The sequence below is a fragment of the Empidonax traillii genome, unplaced genomic scaffold (assembly GCF_003031625.1).
Source record: "Empidonax traillii isolate 1590-97213 ecotype Southwest subspecies unplaced genomic scaffold, ASM303162v1 scaffold46:size3806547, whole genome shotgun sequence".
In the NCBI taxonomy this organism is placed as follows: Eukaryota; Metazoa; Chordata; class Aves; order Passeriformes; family Tyrannidae; genus Empidonax; species Empidonax traillii.
Window position 1 is genome coordinate 3,001,780 of NW_020955239.1, and position 19,655 is coordinate 3,021,434.

Genomic DNA, 19,655 nt, shown 5'->3' on the forward strand with positions numbered 1-19,655 from the left:
CGGGGCAGCGGCGAGGTGGGTCTGCCTGGCGAGAGGAGGGGCGCTCCGCGGGGCTCCCACCGCCGCAGCCGCAGCCTCAGCCTCAGCCTCAGCCTCAGCCTCGTCCCCCCGGGGCGGTCCGGGGGCTGCGGGGGCCGGGGCTGGCCGCCGGGCCGCTGCCGCCGTCGGGGACCTCGCTGCCGGCTGATGTCCGAGCCGCGCCGCCGCCCGCGCTTGGATGTGTGAGTACCGGCCCCGCCGCTCCCGCGGGCAGCCCCGCTCCGGGACAGCCCCGGCGACACAGCCAGTCGGCGGGCTGGGACCGCCGGAGCTCCCCCAGGCTGCGGTGCCGCCCGCCCGAAACTTCGTGTGTGTGTGTGTGTGTGTGTGTGTGTGTGTGTGTGTGTGTGGTGGGGAGGCTTCTGCTGGCTTTGTTCCGTCCTGCTGGCAAGTTACGGCACTTGGTGCCGGGCTTCTCTTTTCAGACGTTTCCTGCTGCTCCAGGGTTAAAGCGGGAGGTCCGCTCACGCTGCGGAGAGCCGGGTGCTCCATGGTAGGAGAGTGGGGGATTAAAGGCGAGAAAGTTGGTCTGGGGTCACAGGTAGGTGTGCTTTTAAAGCGCTGTCCCTACGTAACCAGTCCTGCAAAGGAGGGAGGCAAGGGCACTGTTCTGTGGAAGATGAAGAGCTGAGGCAATCGTGTGCAAGTCCAGGCAAATTCAACCTGCCATAAGGTACCATTTCCCGAATGTATGTGGATGCACATTTCTATCGCTGTTCTTTTTTTGTACCACTCAGAAAACAGTGTATCAATCATCCTCCGTTATGTAGGGTAGCAGTTGGGCTGATGACTTTCCTTTCTACATGAGGCAGTTCCTTTGCCACTCCAGCGTCATTTTAACATGTGAATGTATAGCAGAAACAGAGGCAGCTTTGTTTGCAATCTATGATTGCTCTCATGCATGCTTTTTATTGTGAATAAGGGGCCCCTCGTGTCACTGGCATCTGTTACGACTGTAAGGGAAGAAATGAGATGTCTGCGTTACAAAGCGGTGAGTTATGAAGTTTTTGGAGACGAGACATCCCTTCTGTAACAATCCCTTCTGTCTGTTAACTCACTGTGACCAGAAGAGGTTTTCTGGGAGAGGGTTATGGTAGTACGGGGATGGGACTGGAGTGGCTCAGCTGCAGTTTTACAGGATACTGAAAGCAGAAGACCTCAGCCCTTTAACGCACAGTCTGCTCCTTTGCTCACCTCTTGGCATTCCTGTTGTTGGAGTGTTTCTGATACTTTCTCCTTCCAGCTGCTCCTGTTGCAGTGCAAGCTGCTTTCGCCAAGGTGCTTGGCATTGCAGTTGAATGATGCTCTGCTGGTAAAATCTGGGCCCACAGATGCCAGAATGGTAGCCAGGCAATGCTGACCACTCCAGAAGTTGGGCTGAAACTTCACCTCCTGCTTACTGTCCCTTATCTGACTGGAAGTTCTTTCTTTAGGTGTAGATGTAGATACTCCTTGTTTCTGTTCTTGAACATCTTTGACTTGGGTTTTGCAGTACAAACTAGTACGTCAGGTAGGAATGTCATCCAGGTCTGATTTATTTGGAAGAACAGAGAAGCTTAGGTAATATCACTGACACTGTACCCAGTGTGATGTGTACTCCTGATTCCAAGACCATAAAACACCTCCATGCCTCCTGTACAGCTCATTGCTGTCTGTCTCTTTGCAGACATGATAACTTGCAAGCATTTGAGATCTGATTTTCAGAAGCTCTGAATATCCACGCACCTACTGACAGAGGTGTCTATATTGCCTCAACCTGAGCATTCAAAAACATTAATAATATAGAAAAGGCAGGCCTTTTATTTTTATTTTTTTACTTTTATTTTTTACAGTCTTTCTGGCTGTAAAATGGGGATAAAACATTTTGCTTCCTACTTTTGCAGGATGTGTTTCTATTCTGCTTGTAAGAAGATAAATTCTTTTAAAAACTTCTTGCTTGGTTACCACCTTGCTGAATTATTTTCCTTACAGGGATGCAGTAGCTAAGGAAATAAAGTTATTCTCATCTTAGCAGCCTGCTTGTATTAGCAATGTTTGTGCTGATGTAACATTGCCAGTATAGATATACTTTCACGTATTACTCAAAAGCAGACAGGCCAAATCACTTTTTTTGTTTGTCTTCTTCAGCCACTACTTTTTGTTCTGAAATTTTAGAGAAAGAATCAAATTGTATATAGCATTTGAAGGGGAAACCCCACACCTTTTTGCTGGTTTTGAAACTGAGCAGTGCTGAACACAAATATTTCTCTGAAAGGGTCTGTAATGCAAATTGACCTGGGCAACCCAAGCCTGGATATCATAAAACTAACACTTCTTTTCCTTCTGCAGGCATCAAATCTGAATGTTTGAAAATATAGCAAGAGCATATGGGCTAGAAATGTTTGTTAAGAAGGCTTCCAATTTCCATGAGCATTCAGTTCAGAAGCCAGTTGGGCCACTCAGTACTACTCTATAAAGTTACAGCACCTAAAGATGGATATGATGGAAAGCAACAAGACAAAACTGGTTCTGAGACCATCCTATTCCTCAGTCTCAATGTTTTCCCTGTGCCTCAGAATCATGAAATCTTGGAATAAGTTCTCTTTGGGCAGTGACAATCATGTGATTCAGTTTTTGTTTACCAGTTCTTGAGTTGGAGGGGTTGGGTTCATACTCTGGATTTAAAGAAAATACAGTTTGTCAATATACAAATGTATGTGCTCTTTAGCATTGGTGAAAAACAGTTAGAGATTTGGCTGAATTTTTTGCTGTTGGAACGTTTGGTCTTAAAAATATTTTCCATTTCTGACAATTTTTTTTTGTTTTTCCATTGTGAAAATGTATGTCCTAGCATCTTTATGGACTGAGAAATACAGAGGAAGGTTGAATTTGGCTTACAGAACCTACTTAAATGCTTGGGATCTTTAGTATTACTCAATCTGTCATAGTTAACTGTGCAGTATGATACTCTGTTATGTGTATTTTCCTTCCTGAGGCCCAGTTTTTGTTCTCCTTGCACTGCCATTCTGTTGGAGAACTAAACCAGTTTGATGTTAATGCAGTGCTAGCTTATGCACAAGAAGCCATAAGGAAGATAAGATATTACAGCAACTGACTTTCCTCCTCTTTCAGTGATCCCTTCCCTCTGCCATGTCCTTAACCTGCTCTCTGACTGCAGAGTTTGGCCTGTCCTGGCAATGGATGGTGCCATAAAGTTGGTTCTCTCCTTTATTCACTTAATGACTGTAGGGTCTTCTGTGTGAATCAGAACTTTAGTCCATTTATTTCTAACCCTACCACAGTTAGGCAAGTGGCATTGCTTCTAGCCAGTGGATTTTTAAAATAAGAGATGAATCTCCAGGAGCTGTGTGACTTGGGGAAATCTCTCATTAGGCGTCATAAACTCCCCTGAAAGATTTCATGCCATTCTTTGTGGAGTGTGGTCATCGGAGAGTTATTTCCAACCTTTCATTGAGTTTTTTGGGTGTTGCAAGTGAAAAATGAGACTTCTGGTGGGAAGTGGGTATTGTGCAAGCCGGTCAGGAGAGCCCTGCTGACTAACAGTGCAGCAGCACCCATGTATGCCGAGGGGTTTGGGATGGTTGGTTTAAAGCAAAAATGTCAGTAGGCATCTGTGGCCCAGAAATACATATAAGGGAGAGAGTATGCAGATTCAGACAGGTAAATTAGTCTTGGTATAATCAATTAATGTATCCTATTGCATTTTCCCAATCTGATAGAATAGCTGATCTGTATGTGGTCACACAAGGTTCTGAGTGCTGCCTACCAGAGTCATGGAAATTGAATTGAAGACTCTTGCTGTTTTGTGGGGAACTTGTATATTACCTGTACCTCTCCTTAAAGAGGCAAGTAGGGGAGAGTTGATACATTCTCAAGTGTGTTTTAAATTTTAATGCAAATTTATGATTCATGCAAATTGCAATTTATTTAGAAGTCCCTGAAATAATTCTGCTTTTCCACAGTGTTAGGGATGTGCAAACCCTTGTTGCACCAATACTTTCTGCTGTAAATCCCAGTGCAATGACTTGGAGTAAAGCTTAAGGAAGCATCTTTTAACTTTCTACTTCATGCCTTTCCACTTCATGCCTTCAAACTCATTGCTACATATGGCAAATACCTGCCTTATTTTTAGCCATTTGAGGACAAAATAGAAAAATCTTAGTGACTCCCCGTGATTTGTCATCATGGCTGATCTCCATTAAATTAAACATAGGGATTGGCAGAGAAACAAAACCAGCAGGAAAGCTGCTTCTGTTTGTTTTTAAAAAAGCTTGTCTAAAGCACTAAAATAATACTGTAAAAAGTATTCACTACTATGTACAGAGACCCCTGGGAGGAGAAATACTTGCTGAACAGTTTATCCTGATCGGGATAAGGAAATTGAGATCTGACAAGTTTGGTAAAACAAGTTCCCTGGAAGTCAGTTGAAGAGGAGAGATTAAAAAGCAAATAAGGTCCTAGCCTGTACTCAGGCCATTAGGCTGTGTGTATGTGTTAAAGGTTGGGAGGAGAATGCATATTTTGGTGGCTTAATTGACTGAAAATTTTAAGATGGGTTATTAAAGCAAGAGCATTTTTTATCTTTTTCTATTTTCTTTCTTCACCCCCTTCAGGAGTGACCTGTTGTTGTACATTTGCCCTGATAACTTGGAAAAAAAATTCAGTGGCCATTCCTAAAATTCCCTTCCTTTCCCAGTTACTGTGCATGGCACAGTTTAACGGAGGGTGATCTGTGGCTGTGTTTTAGCAGAGCCATGACTGTGCTTAATGTTTACTGAAGAGCTTTGGTGCAAGATGTACTTAGGAGTGTGTGTTGATAAACTATTAAGGGCCAGCTTTGATAGCCTTGCCTGTGTTATGTCTGCTAAAACATTGCCCTTGTGATTTACCATTACTTCCCAACCAATGTCCCCTTCTAAACAAAACTTCTCTTTCTATCAGTAATATGCACAAGGAATTGAAGCTTAAACTTTTGTCTTGTTACACATGCAGAGAACTGTGGGTCTAGGTCGGTAATTCCTGCCAGCTCTTTAGTTTGGGCCTCTCACTCTGGATGGGGCTAGACTTGCTGTCCCTTTCCCCACACGACTTAAAAGCATGGGAACTGTAGGACCAAAATAAACCATGACCCAGCTGGTCAGGCCTGCATTTCCCTTTGCTGCTGGAAAAGCTCAAACTTTGCAATTCTGTCTTGTTCTCACATGAGAACAAGCCAATGCTTTCTTTATTCCCAGATCTGTATTTGGCTGTGAGTGTGGCTGTATACATCAGAAGAAGCCAAAGAAAATGTTAATGTCTTGCTAACTGTAATACTGTTGTCTTGGTGAGGAGTGTTATTGGCCACTTGTAGTTGCTGAGCCCTGAGGATCTTGTGTTGTGGGTTGGTTTTGTTTTTCTTCAGTTTCTCTTGGAATATAAATTCACTTGTGTTCATTCATGAAATTATTACAGTCATTCATTAAAGTCTTCCTAGGCTGTTTGCTTTAACCTCCTGCAGCAGTTTGTTGCACAAGGTAATTATACAGATATAAGGTAATATCATTTTATTACTCCAGAAATTGTGGCTTTGTTCTTGTACTCGCCAGAGGTTCATTAAGAGTGCTGAGTGTATCTTCTTTGCTCCAAGTCACAAAGACTTGAACTCGCCTGTATTCTGAAGAGAATCCTATCACCTGCATACCTCTGGAAATTTCCTCCTTGCACCTCCTAAAGTAAGGTCTTTGAGGGGATTTTAAGCAATGTATAGGATTTGGGTTGGAAATCCCTCTCCATTTTTAGAAATTGCTCTTTCAGTCTCTTGGATAATTTGCTATGTCTGGAGTATTAAGAACTTAAATCTATCTCCTAACCTTAAAGAGCACATCTACAAAGTGAGCTGGCTGAGCTTACTGCACTTTAATCTTGAGAGGCTTTTCCTGGAAAACTTTTCTTTCCTGCTCCCGTTTCTTTCTATGGGTATTTGAAGTACTGCAGCAGCTACAAATGGCAGATGCTGGCTTCACCATGTCTTTAGCTAGAACTCTTAGTTTCCCCACTTACCTGTCTTCTCAGCTCTAGCCTTCTTTGCTGAAGATACCTGAAATGAGTCATACACTGTTTATGCCATTTGTGAATTCTTCCTTTTTCTTGCTACTTTCACCATTCAGTTTTTTTGTGTGTGTAGAGGGCTGGTAGATGGAGCCTCTTCAGCCAGAGTTGTGCTGCATCAGAAAAGCCTACACTGACCTGGTCTTGATGGGCTAGTTTTGTTATTGCAGAGGAGGTTTTGATTCTTAGTCACTGAGTGAAAATTAGTCTTGCTGGTACATCACCTGACAGTGGTGATTCACCACTCACTATTGTCCTGTTTGATAGAGTCTGAGCTGCACTTCAGGGGGGTTTCTGTCTCTCTCTACCAAATCTCCCTCTTTGCTGCGTATTTCATGAGGACTTGGAAAATATGCTGACTTGGAGACCTCCTTCCTAACCGGTTTTGCCTCCCAGCTCTGGGCCAGATGGTGGGTGTGTGCCTTTGGAGCCAGCCTGAGTTGAAAGGTTGTGTTGACTTAGCACTGGGGCAGCTCTGCACAAGCCAAATATTTAGCTTTCCATCTGATAACCTGTCGGTTGTTTCCTCCCTTACAACAACCAAATGCTTATTTTATTCCCAGACCAGGTTAGGGCTTCCACAGAAGTTTTGCAGCTTCTTGGCTTTCGGTGTGGCAGATGTGAGGGTGCTGACAGGGGGACCAAGGCTTGGGTGCCATCATCGCTGTTCCCAGGCTCTCTTGGGATTGTTTTCTCTTTTTGGCATTATGTTGGGTGAATCATTTACCAGCTTTGTGTCTCAGTTTTTCCAGCTGTCAAAATGGGTGAGAAATTTTTTTGTTGTATTGGAGATTTTTAAATCATTATTAATTTTTAATTTAAATGAAAGGTTCACACTAAGAGGAAGTAAAAATAACCTGTAGTAACTGGGACTGTCAGTGTTCAAAGTTCAAAAGAAAACTTGTCTATAAGGTAGTTTTGCAGATAATTTGCAAAGACATTAGGATTGCTGGACAAATGCAAGTTTGGGGTTATGTTGACCACCTACAGCGACTTGAGGACATTCCTCCTACAGGAATTGAGGACATTAGTAACCAAGAGACCTTTTTACATTGCTTGTTTCAGTTTCAGAGACAGACTGTGCTTTGTGTCAGTGCTCTAGAGCCGTGTTGTGGAGGTGACCTGCTGCTGTTCCCTGCAGGGGAACACTGCACAGGTGGCAGGTGTGTTTCCATAAAGCACAGACACCCAGAATGGAAAGTCTTACTGGGAGCATGTGTGTAGCTGAGGAGGAGGCAGGCAGGGCTCCCTCACTCACCACAGAGGCGATGTGTTGCTTCACCCCCAGATGTCACATGCTGACCTGGCAGGAAAGGGCTGCTTTAATTGAGATGGAGAGTTGCAATGAGAGACCTGTGGTCTTCTTGAGCTACATTGCTGCAAGTGAGGATGGTCACATTTCCCTTTCTGCTCTTGAGAGTATCTGGTTTTAGGTCTTGTGGAGCCAAGAAGAGCCTCTTAAATGTTTTCCAGCCTCTGAGAGTTCTTGTGCTGTGGTGCAGTGAGCTTCCCGAGGGGACTGGAGGCTCAGAGTTTTCTCCAATGAAAAAACGTTAACGCCATCAAAATAACTGGCTGAGCATTGTAGTGTTTCCAGCAAAGAGATGGGGAAGAACCAGGCAGACTTTCCATTCTGATGAGTCACTGACTCTCTCCTGATTTGCCTCTTGAAAGAGCTGTTTGGGCAGCTGCTGATGCAGGAACATGATTCTGAGTGATGGTCCCTGGGGAGCAGGACAGGGCTGTGTGCTGCTTCACCTCTGATCTGAACTGGCGGATAATTCATCTGCCTAGCTCTTTATCAGTAAAGCCTTGCACACAGCTGTGGTTCTTGCCTGCCTTGATCCTGCCTCATCAGGATAGCTGGGGAGCTGACAGGCAGGAGGGGTGTTGGTGCGGAGAAACAAAATGACCAAGTGGTCCTTTAGTGTGGTTCTAAAAGGAAGAACTGGAAATCAGAGGGTCTGATGCTTTGTTTCTGCATCTTCTTATAACTGTGTCACAGATGAAAGAGCATGGTCTGCCCTAGGATCAAGAGCTGGGCAGGACCACTGTCTGCTGATCTGTAGCTGGTCCCCCAGATCCTGCTTGTCTGTTCTTATGATGCCCACATCTGCCTAAGTGATGAGATCTTGAAAGTGGGTAGTTTTGGTTCTGAGGATTTGAGGATGAAGGGACTACAAGTATGTGACTAATTTTTTGAGGGAAATTGTAGGTGAACTGGCAAGAACAATGTGGAGTCGTATTAATAGACTAAAGAGGCTTGTCAGGAAGAGCTTTTATCTTTCGTTACTCATTTTTTCTGCATGACTCTATATAAAATAAGATCGTTGATGGGGTGGGTACTGCAAACAGAGAAGTAAACCTGCAGACTTAATTAATACTTAATATGACTCAGATGCACACAGGAATCTTATCTGTTGAAATAAAGGGTTATGGACACTTTTTTTCTTGTTCACATACTTTTCAAAGTAGAATCATGCCTTTGTTTATTAATTGAAAGGTATAAAAAGGCTTTTCCCCATGCCTCTCTCCTCAAAAATGAAAGCTGTTGATTGGTTCAAGGCCAAAAAAAGCAGACTTAGAGTTGAACTGATCTGTAATCTCACTGCTTTGTTTAGCTTTATCTGTGGAGCTTCAGTTTTGTGTGGAGAGTTTTACAAAACAAAGGCAAACAAAAAAGGAATGGTTCTTAGGCAGATTTTGCTCTAACAGACGCCTACCTAATTTGATCTAACTCCAGTGAAGTAAAAGTTATTTAAAGCTTGGCTTGAGGAACTGCCCAGTCTATATGTTCATGGATCACTGTGAAAGGGCTTATTCAAGTGCACTTAAAATATGTGCACTGATGTTAAGGATGGCTGCGTTCCACAGGCAGTCTCTTTTACTAGTAGAAACCCTGCATTTTACTGGTTTGCAAAACCAGAGGGTGGAAGTGCAATTCCTTAGTGTCCAAGTGCCTGTATTGGAGGGTGTGTGAGGCATACTAATGGGATGATACTAATGAGACCTGTTAAATTATTTACATTAATTATTGAATGTGGCATAAAATACCTTCCAGTGTTAATAGCACTAATTAGACCACCAACATATTGCATCCATTATCATAAATGTCCTGTAGGTTGAATTAGACTAGTTGTTTTAGCTTTCACAGTCCCCGTAGTAGTTAAATTTGGCTTAAAATGTCTTTCAAGTTTGTTCCTTTTTAGACGTTCTTCTCATTTTTTTCCTTCACTTTAGCTGCTTATCGAAAGTCTGGATGCCCTAAGTGAATTCAGCATTGTTTGTTGCTGCCCCTGCTCATCTTGTGCAGGCAGGAGAATTTTCTTCTGTTTATATTTAATTCCTGAAATAGAAATATTCCCAAATAAAACTCTAGAACATCCTAGAGAAAATTGTCTAAAAGCTTTAGAGTCTTGACTAGAAAAATAAGGAAGGCTTCAGTTCTCTGTTGTGTTGTTATTGGGATTATAATGAGAATTTTAAAGTCTATCAAAATACATTATTTTCTTCCAAACCCAAATTGTCCAATGTTTGCTTTCCTTTCATGCCTTGTCACATCTCCTTTTCCTTTCTTTTTCCCCCCCCCCACCTCTCTCCAGGATCTCTGTTTTTTTGGTACGGTTTTGTTGTTTTGGTTTGGTGTGGGGTTTTTGGTTTGGTTGGTTTTTTTGGTTTTGTTTTTTGGGCTTTTTTTTGCAAGTGTTCTTCATGTGGATATGTGGAAAACTTTCATCTTTTGAAACGTCTTGGATTTTTGTTGAAAATTTGAGAATTGGTGTCCTGGTTTCAACCACAACAGTTGGTTATTGGAGTAGAGATGAAGGATAGCAAATTTTAATACAAAAGAGAATTCTTTGAGGGAGTTTTTTAGAGTAGTTCTCCTGCACACTGTGTTCATGGTGACAATGGTGTGACTCTGAGGAAACTTCCTGGCATTTCTGCCAGCTGTGATTTCTCATGATTTTAAAGGAGGTGGTAACTGAATTATAAATAGATGATAGGTTCCATCTGTAGATTTCAAAGCTTAATCTAGAGTTTCCCAGAAGGTGGGGCTGTTTTTTTGGACCTTGGGTTGGTTCTGGATATGATATTTTTCCGAAAGGGCTACTGATTAATCTCCAGACTCTCAGACCAAAGTCCTTGTAGTGAGGTGCTCGTTCAGTGTCTTGTTTCTGTACAGCACATGTGCTTGGAGTGACTTGCAGATTTACACTTCAGTTCAATCCCTCACTTGCTTATGTCTCCTAGCCATCAGAAACTTACCTGACTGCCGAAATCCTTGCAGTGTCATATGGGAGACCAATGGAATAGAAGCAAAACTGTACGGGAAGTGAGTGCCAGAGAATCTACCATTGTTAGTGATATTCGGAGTTTCCCAGCACTAGTTCATTTTAAGGAACTGATAGATTTAAATGTGTCATTAAAAATAAAGAAATATTTATAAGCCTACCATTAAATTATTTTTCTTTGAAGGGCTGGGTCATGTGATTACCTATACATGCATTTGAAGTAGATGCATAACATGTGTGTTTTGCTGCACTACTGTGCTAACTAAAACCACTTTTAAAGGACCTCCTACCTTCATGTCAGTCGGGCTTTCTTAGCACGGAAGGGAGCTGAACTACCTAGCTACGTTCATGGAGACCAGCCTGTTTGTTTAGACCTCTACCAGAGGGCATCCAAATTACCTACCAGCATCAGAGGCTGTCAAGTAACGTGTTGGATGGTTAAAAAGACCTGTGAAACTCTAATAGCTCCACCACAACATGGAGAGGGCTCTCCCCAGGCTTGCTTTTGAAATGAAACACACAGTTGTGTTGTCTCCAGCACTGCAGATGCTCAGTGGTGCTTTCCAGCCAGCAGGAAGTGCTAGCAGTCACTGATGGCTGATTTGAGCATCCCGTTTTTAAAGATACACTGTCAGTGGTGTTCATTCTGCGTGTGCAAGCAGAGGCTGATCTGGTGCCACTGAAATGGCACAATGTTTTAGGGTGGTGATGGCTGTCCCACAGAGCTCTGAGTGTATGAGAGTGACTTCATTTTGCATGAATTTACTTGGCTGCAGCGTGAGCTAGGTGAACAGCAGTTTGCACCTTAGCTAATGTTTCTGCCTCCTTTGCAGACTTGGGAAGGCTTTTGGATCATTGTCTGGGTCTCAAGGCACAGCCTGCCGGAGGCACTGGAAGTGGACTGGTTCCTGGTCATGCCCGGTGGAAGGAGGGGACCCAGCCGGCAACAGCTAAGCCGTTCAGCTTTGCCTTCTCTCCAGACGCTGGTTGGTGGGAGCTGTGGAAACGGTACTGGTTTGAGAAACAGGTGAGGACAAAGGTGGGATTGTTGAGACCCTTATGGCTTGGACAGCGCTAAAAGCAAGGGACTTGATCCACTCTGAACTCCGTGCAGGAGTGTAGCTTTGTGGTGAAAGAGAGGAACTGGGAGATGGGAACTTTGAGCTCCCTGCTGTGGCATTAGGAGATGACTCATCCAAGAGGGAACGTGTCCTGAGTTTCTTCTCAGCTCTGCTATGGCACACGCTGCCCTCTGTGGCCCCTCTCTTGACTTCGTGCAGTAAAATCAGCCCCATGGGGAAGATTGTGGAAGTGGTGTCAGCCCCCCTTCAGTGCTTGCTGTGGTCACAACAGCCAGGGGTGGAAATTGCACAGTGCTGCGTTTGTCTTTCCTGCAGCAGCTCCCAGAGCAGTGAGTCCTGGCAAATGATGAGTCCTTGTCTCTCTCGCTTGCCTGCAGTGCCACAGGGAGTTAGTGTGACATGTCAGAGTACAGCTGTGACTCCTCCTCCCACATAATAGAAAGGCACGGCAAGGGAATGCCTTTATTCTGTTTTGGACCTGCTGGCTGCAGATGCAACTAATTTTCACAGTTGGCAAAGATCATCTCCATTTTCTGGGGAAGTTGGGGGCTGAAACAGGAACACACAGTGACATTTAGATCTCCACGTTTGATATGAAAACTGAAAGGGCCCAGTGTTACTTCCTTCCATAGAAAAGCTGGCAAAGTAGAAAAGCTATTTGCTGCGCGCAGAGGCCCTGGTATAGGTTAATTCTTTCAAATCAGAGTGATCCAAGCCATGTAGCTTTGGCCTGTACAGACTTCTCTGTCTGGTACAGATGGACAGATGGCACAGTCTGAGGTTTTTGAGGAGCAAGTGACTGTAGAGACCATAGAGTTAGTGCCTAGGTCCTTGCTTATCCTCGTTTCAGACACTGCATAGTTATGTCTGAGCTTCCTCCATCAGTTCAGTCTGCCAGAGCTTTTAGTTGCTCTAGCCTTCTCTGAAACCTAGGAAAGAAGGAAGTGTGAGAACACTTGACAGGTCAGCCTCTAAGAAGTGGCTGAACTACTTCATTCCATTTTTAGTTACCCCTCTTTTAAAAAGAGGAACTGTTAGCAGAAAGACAATGGGCACTTCACAGTACTGGAGAAGGAGGCTGGGTGCCACTGTAATGTCCTGGTGATGGGTGGAAGGAGCCAACATTAAGTGCTTGGTGTGGCCTAGGGTCCTCAATGAGTTTTGCTCTGTACCTCTGCTCCTCAGTCTCCAAGTTTACTGAAATATTTCTGGGTGTGTCACAGCACTTCTGGCAGCTCAGTCAGTTGTCCAGAGAAATGCTGGATAAGGGTTTTGTCTGAGCTAAGATGATGAAGCTCACCGCCACTCTCCTGTCAGAACTATGAATGCAAGACTGCTGTCACCTTTCCTCTAGTAATGCCCAGTCTCCAATTTACAACCTCAAGCACACTCTGTCCTGGAAAATGTTAGAGATGATGTAGAATGTTTACCAAGTGAGTGATACCCATCTGTTTCAGGAATGGTAGTGCCATCAGCCTCTCTGCGCCTCCGATCACAGCGCTGATTACTCCAGAGCCTGTGCGTCACTGCCGGATCCCTGAACTGCCGTTGGATGGGAGCCTTCTCTTTGAATTCCTGTTCTTCATCTACCTACTGGTAGCCCTCTTCATTCAGTACATCAACATCTACAAGACTGTCTGGTGGTACCCATACAATCACCCTGCTTCCTGCACCTCACTGGTGAGTTCCCCAGCAAGTGCCATCACTCATGCTTTTTCATTACACAGCTGCTTTTCATGCTGCTTCAGTCCAGGAATCACCAAGCATTAGACATTAAGGGAGTGGATGGGAGTTCACATGCATCCCCATCACCCAGGGCCATGTCATCCCCCATTTTACAGGGGAGAAAGTACATGGCAGGTCAGAGAGAGTAATCAGCAGGACTCCTTCAGGGGAAATTTCTTGCAGGTACTTGCATGGCCTGGCTAGCTCCTAGGGTTTGAAATGGAGCTGAGATTCCAGGAGCTGTCTCCTGTCATGGGTGCCTCTTCCCAGTGGTAACAACAGAGCCTGAAGAAGGAAGATATGCAAGTTTACATTAGGATCTCACAGGAGGTCAGCAGCAGAGTTGGGGAGGGGGTCAGATCCTCAGATTATTTAAAGCTACCAGTGTCCTCAGTTTCAGTTTTGCTGGCCCAATAAGCTTCATGACCTGGCAGTGACCTGTACCTGAGTCAGTGAGCGTTGTGTGAGTGGAGCCAGCCTCTGCAGCTGGTATTGTGTCCTCAGTGCTGCTTGGAAGTGTTAGGTGATTCCTCAGTTACCTGTACCGACAGGTGGTGCTGGTGTTCCAGCTCAGCTCTGCGATGTTGGACACAGCTTGCTAAGTAGAAGTAAAAGCATTCTGTTTTGGGCTCCCTACCCAGAAGGATTTAATAGTCATTTGTTTGTTCCCCTCATAACTCAAGCATTCTTTTTTACCCAAAATGTCCTTGAAATCCTAAACAGCAGTATTCAGAGTCTGCTAACTGTTCTAGCCAGGATATATTTGATGGCTTCACTGAAAAATTGTAAGAACCGTATCTAACTTGATGCAGCCAGAGTCAACATTAAACTTCTAGTACAGATCTGTGGCCTGTGAAGATGACATTTCTCGCTTCATTCAGGGAGCACTGGTTGCTACAGACCAAGAGGGAAAGTGAGCTGGTGTGCTCACTCTGGACTCCATTTCAGCTGCCCTTGCTCTGGCTGCTCAGGGGCTTTTCCCTGGGGAACCTGTAACCTGTTCTCCATAATAGGATTCTGGTCCTAGATGTCCTTTTGACCCCAAAAATACCTGCGTGACAGGTGGGTTTGTTTTGTTTTCTTTGCAAATCTATCCATGGGAAGGAACCTCCCTGTGGCAAAGATCTTGCTTCTTGGAGATGTTCCTGTCTTACTAAGGTTTATCCCTTTTCCCTCATGCCTAACAGAGAGATTTGGGGAATGCTTACATGAGGTCTTAGTGTACTCTCCAGCAGCCGGTTTTCTAGTCCCACCCCGTCTGGGTGGGTTTAGAGTCCCTTTTCTTGGTGAAGACCTTTTTTCTTTCCTCCTTCAGAATTTTCACCTCATTGACTACCACCTGGCGGCGTTCATCACAGTGATGCTGGCACGGAGGCTGGTGTGGGCCCTCATCTCTGAGGTAACATTCCCAATGTTCCCTCTCCTGCCTGCAGTACTTACTGCAGAACATGACCATCCCTGGCCTGAGAAAGTTCTGCAACTTGGAGAGTTTCTTCCCTCAGAAGAGTCTGGGGGACTAAGATGGTGGTGGTGCCCTGCCTTGGAGATTTTTTCTGGAGACCGTTCATGTCCTGCAGTATTGGGTAGCTCTGTTGCCTCTGCACCTAGAAGGAGATTAAATGGTCCCTCTTGCTTATTATCTTTGCAGGCACAATACTGCACGCCATAATCTTGTGTTAGAGAAGTGGCCAAGAGAATTGCAAGTCAGGTAGCAAAAAGGCAAATAGGGAGGTTAGCCAAGACTGGAATAATGAACAGGAGATTAGAGGGGGAAAGGTCAGGAGAAGGATGTCTGAGTACACTGAAGTGAAACAGGAATGCTGGTAGAACTGCTTTTCTAGTCCTGGTTACTCAATAACTCTGGTCATATCACCACAGATTTTGAGATCTTCTCTGTGTTTGTGAGAGCAGAACCAGGCAAAACGGACTTGTAAAAGTCAGTTTGAGGAAAATGGAAGTTTTGACAACTGAAATGGTTAATACAACTCTAGGCTAAACAACTAAGCAGTGTTGTAAAAAAGGTAAATAAAGGAACAGTTATGTCCTGTTGAATAGATGAATGAAGAAGATGGGATCTCTGAAGTTCTCTTTTCATCTAATTCCTGCCATTTTCATTTATGTTCACATCCTCTGTAAAACTTCCCATAGACTGAAATTTCTGCATTGAAACCTTCCATGCAAGTTCTTGCACGTCCCATCTATTGGCTCTAACCCTTCAGAATCTTTTCAAAGTTCAGTTTCCTTCTCCCCTCTGGAGACTGGAACAAGCTTTCTTACTGTGATGCTTCCTCACTAGACTGCAGTCTGTACATCCAATGGAGATGAGTCATGGAAATCTGTTTTTGGGATTGCCAAGGGACACCATCTTCTCTTCCCTTGGCTGAGAACTGCGACCTTCCAGAATGCTGAGACCCAAAGCAAAGAGCAGGAGGAAATGGGTTTCAGGCTATCCCGGACTATTATCAGAGCAATAAGGGACTTGAGCAAAAATATTTTTCTCCTTTGCAGCTCTGAATTTTTTTTTAAAGGCCCTATTTTAGTCATGCCCCACAACGTGTGATTATTTGAATCTTTTGGATTCTGTCAATCATTAGTAAAATCAAAGGCATTTACCTTTGTAAGAGAATGAGTTTCCTGCTTCTGGGAGGAAGAGGGGCAGCTATCCCTCTTACAGTACCTCCTGGCATCCCTCTCCCTGCTCCTCCTCCACAGGCAGCCCTTCTGCTTATCTTCTAGCACCAGTGTTACAGGGCTGCTGAGTGTTTCTTCTCCATTTGCAGGCCTCTCAGGTGGGTGCGACATCGGTGGTTCACTACATGGTGCGCCTGGTGCTGCTCACCTTCTGTGGATGGGTGCTCTGCTGGACTTTGGTCAACCTCTTCCGCAGCCATTCTGTTCTCAACCTTCTCTTCCTGGGCTACCCGTGAGTGACACCACCTTGTGCCTTCTGGGCGGGGGGAGCACAGCTGTTTGAGGGTGGCACCAGCCACCATGGGAAGCAGAGCTCTTGGCTGTGCTCTGTCTCCTCAAATTAAAAGGGAGGCAGGAAGGGCTGGGGGGTGGTGTGAGAAGGTGGCACTGAGCTGCTGAAGCAAATTGCCTCAGTTGCTGTTTGTGTGAGAGGCCTTTACTGTGACCTGAAGACTGAGCCATTGCGATGGTTGGTTCCACAAATGGAATTTAAAGATGCTTCTCTGCCCAGTTGTTGAAACTGCAGCCTCTGGCCCTTAGGGCAGAGAAGAGTTGGCCACTGGCTTTCACTCTCCTAAGGGCCAGCAGCTGTTGAGAAGGCGCCCCCTGCTTCCTGTTGGGATGGCTGTCATTTCAGCCATTGTTTTTTTCTGTCATGGCAGGTTTGGTGTCTACGTCCCTCTGTGCTGCTTCCACCAGGACAGCAGAGCACAGCCTCTACCTGCAGACTGTGGATACTTGGTACAGGACCAGGTGGCGGATGATGGGGCTTCAGCTGTCAGCAGCCTGGTCAAAGATTTCTTCTCGCTTCTGTGGGAATCCCTGAGAGAACAGTTCAATAATCCTACGTCTATCCCCACCCACAGCTGCCCCCTTTCCCCAGATCTCATCCGCAATGAGGTGGAGTGCCTAAAAGCAGACTTCAACCGCAGGATCAAGGAAGTTCTCTTCAACTCTCTCTTCAGTGCCTACTATGTGGCATTCCTGCCACTATGTTTTGTGAAGGTAGCTGTTGTCTGGCTCTTCCTGTGCCCCTGCCCGCCGTCTCCTTCTGACTGTTGTGTGAACTGCTGCCAGGCCAGATTCCTGGTTAATTCCCCTTTTCTCTGTCTCCCCTTTGGCAGCCCGGATAGCGGAGCATGGCTGCATCCGGAGTGCACTAGTACTGCTTCTGGTTGGCAGATAGGTATTGCCATAAATGTGATGCACCTCTAGTCCCATCACCCCACTTACTAACTCCCCTTCTCCCACCCCCTGTCCTAGGCAGATGGATAGCTGTGTTCTTCCTAGAAAAGGGAACCTGTCGTTACCCGTCTCAGATCCAGCATCTTGCCTTTTGAGTGCTTGGATCGGAGGCTTTGGTGGTCAGGCTGTTAGAGTCATCTAGGATGCTTAGCAAGCTAAATCCAAGAACCTCTTGTTAATGTGGGGGTTGTATATTTTCATCTGTCATTTTTCTAACTTGAGCAAGCTCCTGTTGGTGCAGAAATGGGCAGGGCTCCATGTAGCAGTCTTGGTACAATTGTTGCTCCTGGGGCAGCTCTGTGACAAGCAAACTGCCTTTTTATCTGTTCCTGGAGGAGGAGATGCACCAGCTGCAGCATCATCCCCTGCCCTTTCTCCTTCAGGTCAAGGAGAAGGGAGTCTTGAGTGTTTCCTAAGCTGTAACCCTCCGAAATCACCGGTCCAAAAGCGCATGCCTGTAACGTGTGGTGTGGGTCTGCTGGATGCACACGCAGTATGTCCCTTGTCATTCCTTTGTCTGTCTTGTGACAGTGGTGCCAAGTTCTTGTCTGGTCTCTCTGCAGAGCACCCAGTACTACGACATGCGCTGGTCCTGTGAGCACCTCATCATGGTGTGGATCAATGCCTTTGTCATGCTCACCACTCAGCTGCTGCCTCCCAAGTACTGTGACCTGCTCCACAGGTCAGCCGCCCACCTTGGAAAGTGGCAGAAACTAGAACACGGTTCCTACAGCAATGCTCCACAGCACATGTGAGTGTGGGCATGGGGAGGGGTTGGCATGCCTAGCAAGGGGAGGAGAAGACGTTCTAGTAGAGGAGCAAATACCACCAGTGTGTGCCTACTGAGAACACTTCTGCACTCCCCGTGCAACTCCACTGGCCTTACTGTTCCATGGAAACAGAAACGTCTGCTCTAGAGAGCTGTCTGAGCTGCTCCAGTCACTGCTGCCCCCTTCCCAAAAAGAAAGGCTGACATTCTTCTTGGCCATTAGAGAGTATCTTGTGCAGGGGCGTGGGATGGCCTCCTCCAATGCAGAGGATGAAGTTCTTGCACTGGGAGCCATTTGTTCTTGTTACTCAGAGTCCATTTCATGGGCTTGTGATCACCCCTCTCTACTTTTCTAGTGGGAGCTAGGACATGTCCCTGTGGCAGAGGCTTTGGTATTTTTCAAGATGAAGTCCATTCCCTGTCCAGGGAGTTGGGAGCAGAGATGCTAATGCTCTGGCATTCTCTCCCCACAGCTGGTCAGAAAACACAATATGGCCACAAGGAGTTCTGGTGCGACGGAGCCGATGCCTGTATAAAGCAGTTGGGCCTTACAACGTAGCAGTGCCTTCAGATGTGTCCCATGCCCGCTTTTACGCAAGTATCTCTTCTCTTGCTTGATGCCTTACGACTGTGGGAGGGAGGAGAGGCTCAAACATAGCTGCAGCAGAGCAGACCGTGCAGAACAGCCTGTTGCTGCTAAACAAAATACCTGTTAGCAGCAGAGGGGCTTTCCCCTTCCAGTATTACAGTGACCTCTGGGCAAGGTGGAAGCCACAGCTGCCTTGTCAGTGTTTCCTCATCAAGGTGACACAGCTCTCTCATCAGACAGTGGCATATTCCCAAGAGGGTTCTAGTTAACATTGTTCAGGGAAACAGGAAAGTACATCAGCAGGCCAATTGATTATCTCACCCGTCCTCCCCTTCTCAAGCAAAATACCACTTTCTACATGCCACCTCTTATTCTGTTCTCCTTAAGTAGCAGCTAGTGGTAGCTGGAGTACATTTCTTCTGCTCCATAGTGGTCAGTGGCTCAGTGGTGCCTGACAGCATTATATACATACCCCTCCTCCCTTTAACCCTGCAACAAATCATAGAAATCTGTCCTTTTTAACTGTTTCCCTGCAGTTCCTTTTCCACCGTCCATTACGGCTGCTCAACCTGCTGATCCTCATTGAAGGCAGTGTGGTTTGCTACCAGCTCTACTCCCTGCTGCGCTCAGAGAAGTGGAACCACACCCTCTCCATGGCCCTCATCCTTTTCTGCAATTATTATGTCTTATTTAAGCTCCTCCGGGACCGGATAGTATTAGGCAGGGCATACTCCTACCCACTTAACAATTATGGACTCAAGGCACACTAGGCCGGCCAAATGTGTACCCTTTCTCTTTTTCTTCCCACAGGGCAGGGAGGGAACCTCAGAAAAAAAAAAATATTTTCGTACAGTTCTATTTTTTTCTTGCGGCGTTTATAAATATTTAAAATATTTTATATTTTGTATACTATTGTTTTTGTGGGGCGGGAAGGGAACCAGTGGCAATTAAATGTCGCTTTATAAACAAGGTGTTATTTTATATATCTATAAAAGCAAAAAAAAAGTGGATGTGTATATACCGTATATCTATACCCAAACATATATCTATGTGAAGCAACAGGATTGTGTGTGTGGTCACTGTGTCTGCTTCGCTCACAGAACTGCCCTGCCCCTGCATACTGTGGGGACAGAACT

The 19,655-nt window shown here is 45.5% G+C and overlaps 1 protein-coding gene across 2 annotated transcripts; it reads left to right on the forward strand.

Annotated features, from left to right (window-relative positions):
• Window positions 1-160: 160 nt before the first annotated feature.
• Window positions 161-19,537, forward strand: TMEM39A (transmembrane protein 39A). Of its 2 annotated transcripts, XM_027878876.1 has the most exons (9): window positions 167-221; window positions 11,252-11,445; window positions 12,958-13,180; window positions 14,541-14,624; window positions 16,006-16,148; window positions 16,579-16,921; window positions 17,725-17,912; window positions 18,404-18,524; window positions 19,056-19,537. In XM_027878876.1, exons 2-9 carry the CDS (start codon window positions 11,333-11,335, stop codon window positions 19,287-19,289), a joined length of 1,449 nt encoding a protein of 482 aa, XP_027734677.1. In that variant the 5' UTR covers window positions 167-221; window positions 11,252-11,332; the 3' UTR covers window positions 19,290-19,537. The 2 variants fall into 2 exon arrangements, with proteins under 2 accessions (XP_027734678.1, XP_027734677.1); XM_027878877.1 differs by lacking the exons at window positions 12,958-13,180; window positions 14,541-14,624 and having other exon boundaries at window positions 161-221.
• Window positions 19,538-19,655: the final 118 nt, after the last annotated feature.

Excerpts from the sequence above, each read along its gene's own strand:
- TMEM39A (XM_027878876.1), top strand. The coding sequence starts at position 11,333 with ATGCCCGGTGGAAGGAGGGGACCCAGCCGGCAACAGCTAAGCCGTTCA. Across the intron at positions 11,446-12,957 it reads GGTACTGGTTTGAGAAACAG|GAATGGTAGTGCCATCAGCC; the intron begins GTGAGGACAAAG and ends CATCTGTTTCAG. Across the intron at positions 16,922-17,724 it reads TGCCACTATGTTTTGTGAAG|AGCACCCAGTACTACGACAT; the intron begins GTAGCTGTTGTC and ends GTCTCTCTGCAG.